We start from the raw sequence: 9,376 nt of genomic DNA, 5'->3' as shown, positions 1-9,376 counted from the left end.
GATTTAGTAGTAAGAGATTGGATGGATGGGATTGGGTTGAGACTTAGGTTCAAGTCTTACCAAGCAAAAGAAGAATTTTGTGTTTAACATCAATAACACAGCCTAAGAGTAGAACATAAACGATATATGGAAACTTTCATCATTCAAATAGAAACCATCAGAGTAGCAGTTATCCAATGGTTTTCCAAATGCTATAAAAATACAAACCCCATTTGGTCGCATTACTTTCTAAAACAGAAGATAGAAAAAAAGGAATGAATTAATTCATGAATAGAATACATTCTCCTTTTGATATCTTGATCAAGTATTGCATGATTATATTTCAATTTCAACTACTTGATTTGTGAGCATCATAAAAAGTTTAAAAAAACAAGAGTTCTCATTACTAAAGTAATTAATTTGACAATCGATGTAGGATTCCACCACATCTACCACAATGACTATGTTCCCCTTGAGTGGAAGCCTTTTCCAAGCCTTTTATAGAGTGCCAAGCATTACATCAAGAACCAAACGACAGGATACGATAGATATTGTTTGTCAATTATTGATCAAACGATTTCAAACTCTGTCATGACATTTCCGTTTCCTCATTTACAAGAATGCTCGTCTAACTTCTGTCACAACTCAAATAACATGAAAACATAGAATGGTAACTATCCTTTATATGCCATTAGCTTTATCATACCAAATTTATGCAAGCAGTTTAAGGAGGGCTTAATTTTTCCACCATTACGTTGATATGATACAGTAAGATTTGAACTTACAAAGAGAGAAGCAGCCATACCTCAAGCACATAACAGGAAAGTGCCAGTAATTTTATGTTGGAGAGCCCTATAAGAATTTTATACATGCGATGAGCAATTTGAGCTGATTTCTTTCCAGGGAGAGCCTCGATCTTTGCCTCTTCCAGTGAAAATGAATTGTTTAAGCAATAGTCGTTGAACAGTCCACCAGAGTATTTAAATTCTTTGAGTTGGACAGCAAAAATCATAATCTGACAACCATCCCCATAACTCGAATCTGGCCACTCATCTTCGTCTATACTCAGAGAATGAATCTTGGGGGCATAAAGACGCACAACCTTGAGAGCCCCCCAGCTGCAATCGGTTAAACACAACTTCTCAAGGATTGGCAGACCACCAGAGAAAAACTGTTGAGTTAAGTACTCATCTGAAAATGTTACATTTTCGATAGTCAAGTTCTTCAGATTTGAGAACCAAATTGTACTGGGAAGCTTGAGGATACAGAGCATACGAAGGTGTAAGCTTGTCAATGTCTTACAAGTAAACAAGCAATAAGGCAGTGAAAATTCTCCCTTGATTTCGTAAAGGGAAATATTCAATTCTTGAACATTATGCCTTACTACGGCAGAAATCCAGGTATTAACACGAGCAGCATCACGTAGCACATCACAACTGAGAGTGAATTGTTTTATAGCATAGGAGTCACGTAGACAAAGCACCCTTTCCACAAAATTCATCAAAAGCCTTCTGTTACTCTTACACCAATCAGATGGCAAGGATGGTCTAAAATCTAGATTGGGAATAGTAGCCCATAGATATTCCCACCTTTTAGATAATACGCTTGTCCTAGCAGCGTCTCTTGTTGGAAGAAGCGAGAGGATGTGTCGAAGAACTTCCTCAGGTAAGTCAGCTAAGCATTGGCTGTTTCCATTAATGTCCTCATCTTCTTCATTCAGTTTCTGCTTCTTTTGGGGTTCTTGAATCAAACAACTTGTCTCCATATGCATCCAATACTTTTAGCACTGAGATACAAAGTTACAAACATTCAGCTAAACACATGAGCATTATTTTCAGCTACAAACATGAGCAAATGCAAAGTTTTCATATTTTCAGAATATTATTGCCCAGATTGACATATCCTCATACAAAACACCCCACTATTTTACTCATTTATTTTTCAGGGTCTTTCTGATTTACATTTCTAACAACTACCAAAACAAGAAAATGAACAGAAATTCAAAAGCATGCACTTCATACCACTAAACGACGGCGTTTCTGTTTCTCGTGGGTGGATTGGTGTTCCGGTTGGAGGGAAGCAAAAAGTAATGAGACGTAGTGAACTTGTGCAGGAAGATGAGGGAAAAGACAAATGGAAGTCTCAGAGAAAAGAGAAGATAGAAAAATACACATATATGATGAGTAATTTGCAAGTTAGTGTACTGTTCAAGGTTTGAAAAATTTTCAGCAGCTACGGTCCTTGCGTTTAATGAGATGAGACACCATGCTGACAGTCGGGGGCTAAAAACAGAGCCTTGGGAACGCTTACCAAACAGAGTAGATGAGACACCATTTCAATTCGGAGCAGGGTTGATTATTAGTGTTGGCGCGTCAATTTGATATTGATTAGCTCAAATTCAACATATATATATATATATATATATATATATACCGTTTAAATAATTATTTAATTATATTTTATAATTAAATAACACTTACATATATTAAAATTTTCAATTAATTTTGATGTTATGGGTCTGTTTGTGATTTTAAAAATATAATTAAATATTTGGTAAAATTGTAGTTATTTTTTTATGTTTTCAAATAATAATTTTTTAAAAACGTGATTTCAAACACTCATTTTATATGATTTGCCGATTTGGTTTAAAATTATACCTTTTGTCTACAAAATCACAATGTCAAAATAGGCTCTACATATTGAAATCTGTAGGTCATACAACACGACTTGCTAAACCGTTTAATAAATAGACCGTCTTTGGTTCACCCAACACAACTTGCATAACCCATTCAATAAATAAATTGTGTTGGGTTGACCTAAACACAATTCACTTATATATACATGAGTTTATAAATTTTAAAAATAAAATCATATGAATTTTAGCATTTTTAGAGTTTTGTATTGATTTCATATTGAGTTTATAAGTCGTATAAAAAATTATCAACCCTAGTCGACAAGAATTCAAAACTAGTTTAAGTAAGTGTATTTTATATTAACAATTTTATTAAGATCTCAATATATTCACCTCTAGTTATCAAGTAATTTGTATTTTTTTTTTGTTTGAACTTTTTAATGTATCAATGTCCTGCTCCAAATTATCATTGAGTTGTAATGCTCTCCTTTTATGAAGAAAAAAAAATGACGATAAAAAATATAGAAAAAAAAAAAGCAAACAAAATCAGAAAAATAAAAAATGAAATTTCAAAATATTTTTATTTTAAAATTTTGGGTAAAGTTCACGTACCACTCAAACTACCATTAAATTGATTATGTTCTCCTAAATTTTTAATTGTGACAATATCTCTAAAAAAATATTAAAACATTGTTAATACCCCCAAGACTAGCAAAAAGATAAAAATGTCTTGCATGTCTCAATAAAATAAAAATATCCTTATAAATTCGAAAAAGATGAAAAAAAAAAAATAATTTTATTTTCAAAAAAACGAAAATTTTAATTAAAAAGAAATTAGTTTTTTAAAACAGTTTTATTTTTTTAAACGAAATTTTTTATTTTTTTTGAAAGAATTTTTATTTAAAAAATTATAAAATAAAAATAAAAACGAAAATTTTCAAATTTTTTTTTTAAAAAATCGAGATTTTTTATTTTTTTTCTTGTAATTTTTTTTTAAAATTTGGTCATTCCTTGAGTTTTTTTTTTTTTTTTTCAGTTTTAGTATTTTTATTTTTATTTTACAAAAAGTATTTTTTTTTTGTCGGGGGACATTAATAATGTTTTCTCAAACTATCAAGACATTGTCAATTAAAAGTTTAGGAGAGATATTATCAATCATGTAATAGTTTGAAGAGTATTTAAACCTTCTCTAAATTTTTTTATGAAAAGTAATTTTATCATTTTTTTGGAAAAATAAAGAGATATTGCGATTGCATCCACAATGATAATTTGAGAGACATTGCACCACAAATTGAAGTTTCACAAATTGTTAAGTTCCAAAAAGAAAAAAAAAAGAAAAGAAAATTAACAAATTGTTTGGTAATAAGAGGGAATAATTTTTTTTTTTTTTTCCTAATATTTTCATTCCTGAAATTTTTTTTTGTGTGTTTCCTAAAACTCGAGCACCTGTTGCACGTCTTTAAACCCCAGGAGCACCGAGCCACAGTGGCAACAAATCACTTCTACACCCAACTCCATCCATAGCAAAAAGCAAAACCCACTTGAATTTCTTACAAAACCCCCCAAAAAGCTCGACGCTGCAACAAGCAAACTCTGTTCCGCCCATCTCCATTGGCTTCCCCTCTCAGATAAGTACATATATATACATGAACAAATGTATAATTTCGTGCAAAAATGCAGATATTTACACAGACATACATAGACATGGATAAATGCATGCATATGCTTTTGAATGCCCAACTATGTAGAAGCAAAAAAGAACCACGAAGAGATAAATCATAAAAGGCTTGGTGGATGAAATGCGTGTTTTGGCGGGGAACGAGGAACAGGGTTCCCTCCAAAGCATGAGCCTTCAGATCACTGTTGCTGATGGGACAACACGAGGATTGCAGTAAAACGTCAGCATTGGGAGAAAAAAGAATCAGATATTCGGCGCTTTCAAGTTCCAACTGATTTGATCGCCGAAACTTTCCCATGTTCCAATGGGCTCGTCGGAGTAGGGAGTTTGAGAAAAGCAAAAGAATAGCAACAGGGCTTGTGAAGTCTTGTACCAAACAAACTAACTGCCCCTTCTCTGTCTTTATATGATGTTACATCTCTTTTCTCAACAAAGAAGCCCATGAAGAAACACTACACCTCCAACCTCTCTTCGTTAGAGAAATGCAGAACCATGACCGAGTTGAAACAATTACATGGGTTGATGATCACTACATCAGTTATAAGATTTGTAATCCCTCTGAGCAGGGACTTTTGTTCCATTTTTATTACAATTAAATTTAGGATGGATCAGTATTAAATTTTGATTTAATACGTATTTGTGATGTTTTGGACATAATTTGAGTATCTTGTTCCAAAACAAAAGTAAATTCATAGACCATATAAGATGTTCAAGGTGTAAAGATATACTTTGTGGAATGGGCTTCTTACTTGGATTTTCAAACTTCTTCACTAAAGATGACATGGGTGAGTGCAGATGTTATCTAATAGGAAGTGTTCGATGTAGAAGGAATACAAGAACAATTTATTCGTCACAAGATTACGATCAAGTGCCTAATATGGCTAGCTATTACCAATACAACTCAATTTCAAATGAACCACAATAATAAGTACACAATAATATTTCTCAAAATTGTCAGATGCCCATACACAAACAAGCTGTGGTGAGGAATTCAAGTAAAGCAATCGGATTGCCATCAAAAGTAAAAATGGACCCAGTAGTACATACTACATGAAAACCACAATGGTTTTCACTCACTCCAAATGAAATTCAAACACACCCTCAAACCCTTTCTCAAGCTTATAGGAATTCAAACCAAACAATCAACCTGCACTTTTAGCATTAAACGTTCGGTTTTTCAAGTAAATATGCCAAAAAAGTAAAAAGGAATAACTGGGTAAATCAATTTTCTACAACCCAAAAGATTAAAAAAAAAAAGGGTTATTTCAAAGTGGCATACATGACTGATAACTTCCACCCATTTGCCCTATGTACTAAGAAGGGGAATCAAAAGGGTTTGATAGAAATATAGTGGCCAAAAGTTCTGGAACATTCCAGCACTACCAACCATCAGATTAGCTTACTTAAATAAAAACTTCAGTAATTAATGCACTACCAACCAAATGTGGTAGCAAATATGCATTACTAGTTGTACAATCTATTTCTTTTTTCTTTGTGCTTTTTTTTTTTTTTATATAAAAAAAAATCTAAATTCGTCAAGATAGAATCATATAGTTTTCAGAATCACACATAAGCCCATCATAGATGGGTCCCATTGCCATTGTTAAAGGAACTACCAAACATGCATCCATAAAAGATATGTAGAATTAGCAATGTAAATCAAAGACAGCATTGCAATTGACACAGAATCAAGACCAAATCGGAGTGAAAAACAACCACAAATAGAAAAACAAACACTGAACACATAAAATTAGCACACTTGTAAGCTTAAAGGATTCAAAACTAATTATCACAAATAACAGAAACCAATATTCTGTAACAAGAAGTTAGTAGTTACCTAGGTAGGGTAGAAGGCTAACAAGAACAAGTCATACTTTTAATCTTCCAAGGAAGAGGAATTAAGGGATTTTTTCAAAAATAAGAGCTCAAGAAAGGCTCATTTCAAAACAATTTTACAATTCCGTGACCCTTTAGGGATCTCTATCAACTGTTTGTAGAGATTCTCTTGCTTTTCTAAGTTCCCTCTTAAGTGCACTGAGCAAAATATAACTATTTCATTCAAAACAACAGCATTCTTGAGCAAAATCTTCACAGCAGAAAACTCTTCCCTATCTCCATCATAATCACCAACTTCAATCCATTTGACATGGGACAAGAAACATGGAGGCACTGGGTCTAGTATCCAATCATCGTTCTCCCACAATCTGATCCCCTAAATTATCATTGTAAGTTAAAAGGTTTAGCCACGTTGATAAATCAACAATAAGATGGAACAGATACATGACGGTGCGTCGAATACTAGTAAAGTTACCTTCCAAAATTTCAGAGTTTCGAGACAAGGAGATTTATGCAATATCCTCAACAGTACACTGTCAAGAGCTACTGACCAATAACCGTCATATAATATCAAATCCGTCAGGTTATTGAACATTGGCATATGAAGTAGGTGTTCTGCTGCATCTATCAAAACCTAAGAAGAGGATAAAGTAATACAACATAATTAAAATACTTCCAAGAACAAAGCAAATATAAATGACAAATGCAATAAAAGCATTATGGGATCATGGTGGAGCATGATTAATAATTAAGAGATGAGCAACTAGAATAATACTTAGAATTAAACAAAAATCTAATCGGTAATTTCTAATCATTCACTAATGTAGGTACAATCATATGGATTTAGTAGTAAGAGATTGGATGGATGGGATTGGGTTGAGACTTTGGTTCAAGTCTTACAAAGCAAAAGAAGAATTTTGTGTTTAACATCAATAACACAGCCTAAGAGTAGAACATAAACGATATATGGAAACTTTCATCATTCAAATAGAAACCATCAGAGTAGCAGTTATCCAATGGTTTTCCAAATGCTATAAAAATACAAACCCCATTTGGTCGCATTACTTTCTAAAAAAGAAAATAGAAAAAAAGGAATGAATTAATTCATGAATAGCATACATTCTCCTTTGATATCTTGATTAAGTATTGCATGATTATATTTCAATTTCAACTACTTGATTTGTGAGCATCATAAAAAATTACAAAAACAAGAGTTCTCATCACTTAAGTAATTAACTTGACAATCGATGTAGGGTAAATCCACATAGACTGTTGTTTGCAAGAAAAGGTTAAAAAGTAATGAATATGATTATATTGTCTGTCAATTGTTGATCAAATGATTTCAGACTCTTTCTGTGTCATAACATTTCGGTCTCGTCATTCCACAAGAATGCTTGTCTAACTTCTGTCACAACTAAAATAACATGAAAACATAGAATGGTAACTTTCCTTTATATGCCATTAGCTTTATCATACTACATTTATGCAAGCAGTTGAAGGAGGGCTTAATTTTTCCACCATTATGCTGATATGTTACAGTAAGATTTGAACTAACAAAGAGAGAAGCAGCCATACCTCAACCACCGCACAGGAAAGTTGCAGTAATTTTACGTTGGAGAGCCCTATAAGAAGTTTATACATGCGATGAGCAACTTGAGCTGATGTATTATTAGAGAAAACAGTAATCTCTGCCTTTTCCAGTGAGAATGAATTGTTTAAGCAATAGTTGATGAACAGTTCACCACTGTATTCAAATTCTTTGAGTCGGACTGCAAAAATCAAAACCTCACAACCATCCCCATAACTCGAATCTGGCCTCTCAGATTCCCATATGCTCAGAGAATGAAGCTTGGGAGCAGAAATACACACAACCTTGAGACCTCCCCAGCTGCAATCGGTTAAACTTAACTTCTTAAGGACGGGCAGACCAGAGAATAAGTGCTGGGTTAAGTACTCATCTGAAAATGTTACATATTCGATAGTCAAGTTCTTTAGATTTGAGAACCAAATTGTAGTGGGAAGCTCGAGGATACAGGGCATATTAAGGTGTAAGCTTGTCAATGTCTTACAAGTAAACAAGCAATAAGGCAGCGAAAATTCTCCCTTGAATTTGTCAAGGTAAATATTCAATTCTTGAACATTATGCCTTACTACGGCAGAAATCCAGGTATTAACACGAGCAGCATCACCTAACACATCACAAGGGAGAGTGAATCGTTTTATAGCATAGGAGTCACGTAGACAAAGCACCCTTTCCACAAAATTCATCAAAAGCCTTCTTTTACTCTTGTACTTTTCAATTGGACCATTAAAATATGTTGGCAAGGATCTTTTAAAATCTAGATTGGGAATAGAAGCCCATAGATATTCCCACCTTTTAGAAAGCACGCTTGTCCTAACAGCGTGTTTTGTTGGAAGAAAGGAAAGGATGTGTCGAAGAATCTCCTCAGGTAAGTCACTTAAGCATTTGCTGTTCCCATCAATGTCCTCATCTTCTTCATTCAGTTTCTGCTTCTTTTGGGGTTCTTGAATTAAACAACTAGTCTCCATAATCAGATGGATCCAATACTTTCTGTAATGGAAACTTTGTAGAAACACCTTGAGATGCAAAGTTACACACGTTTAGTTAAACACCCATGAGCATTATTATCAGCTACAAACACGAGCAAATGCAAAGTTTTCACTATTTCAGAATTTTGACCAGGTTGAGAGACCCTCAAACAAAACACCCCATTATTTACTTCAATATTTTTCTGGGTATTTCTGATTTACATTTCTAACGATTACCAAAATCATGAAAGGAACAGAAATTCGAAAGCATCAACTTCTTACCATTTGATAAACGGCCACTAACTTGAGTTCATTTTCTCATTTCGTGAAATGTTTAAGCAATCAAAATAACTTGTCATGATAATCAAATCTTTAGATTTTCTAAGGAAGAATGATTAAGGATCATAAAAAAAAAAGTGTTACCGCTCATGCCAATGGCGAGAACTAAACGACAGCGTTTCTCATGGGCGGAGTGGCGTTCCCGTTGGCCGTTAGAGAGAAGCCAAAAAGAATCACGAAGGGATAAATCATAAAAGGTTTGGTGGATGAAATGTAATTTTTGGCGGGGAACAAGGAACAGGGTTCCCTCCAAAGCCTGAGCCTTTACTGTTGCTGATGGGACAACACGAGGGACGCAGTAAAACGTCAGCGTTTGGAGAAAAAAAGAATCAGATATTTGGCGCTTTCAACTGATTTGATTG

At 33.7% G+C, this 9,376-nt stretch overlaps 2 protein-coding genes across 3 annotated transcripts; both read right to left on the bottom strand.

Moving 5' to 3' along the window:
* Positions 1–760: 760 nt before the first annotated feature.
* Positions 761–1,744, bottom strand: LOC132168951 (F-box/LRR-repeat protein At4g14103-like). Its single transcript, XM_059580049.1, has one exon. The coding sequence runs from the start codon at positions 1,742–1,744 to the stop codon at positions 761–763; it is 984 nt and encodes a 327-aa protein (XP_059436032.1).
* Positions 1,745–6,009: 4,265 nt separating this feature from the next.
* Positions 6,010–9,314, bottom strand: LOC132172046 (F-box/LRR-repeat protein At4g14103-like). Of its 2 annotated transcripts, XM_059583477.1 has the most exons (5): positions 9,099–9,314; positions 8,195–8,723; positions 7,701–8,083; positions 6,601–6,759; positions 6,010–6,501 (listed from the first exon to the last, which is right to left on the bottom strand). In XM_059583477.1, the coding sequence occupies exons 2-5, from the start codon at positions 8,673–8,675 to the stop codon at positions 6,226–6,228; spliced, it is 1,299 nt and encodes a 432-aa protein (XP_059439460.1). In that variant the 5' UTR covers positions 8,676–8,723; positions 9,099–9,314; the 3' UTR covers positions 6,010–6,225. The 2 variants fall into 2 exon arrangements, with proteins under 2 accessions (XP_059439460.1, XP_059439459.1); XM_059583476.1 differs by having other exon boundaries at positions 7,701–8,723.
* Positions 9,315–9,376: the final 62 nt, after the last annotated feature.

This window comes from Corylus avellana, chromosome ca2 (assembly GCF_901000735.1).
Source record: "Corylus avellana chromosome ca2, CavTom2PMs-1.0".
NCBI lineage: Eukaryota > Viridiplantae > Streptophyta > Magnoliopsida > Fagales > Betulaceae > Corylus > Corylus avellana.
The sequence above is the reverse complement of the archived record's forward strand: the minus strand, read 5'-3'. Positions and strand labels throughout refer to the sequence as shown.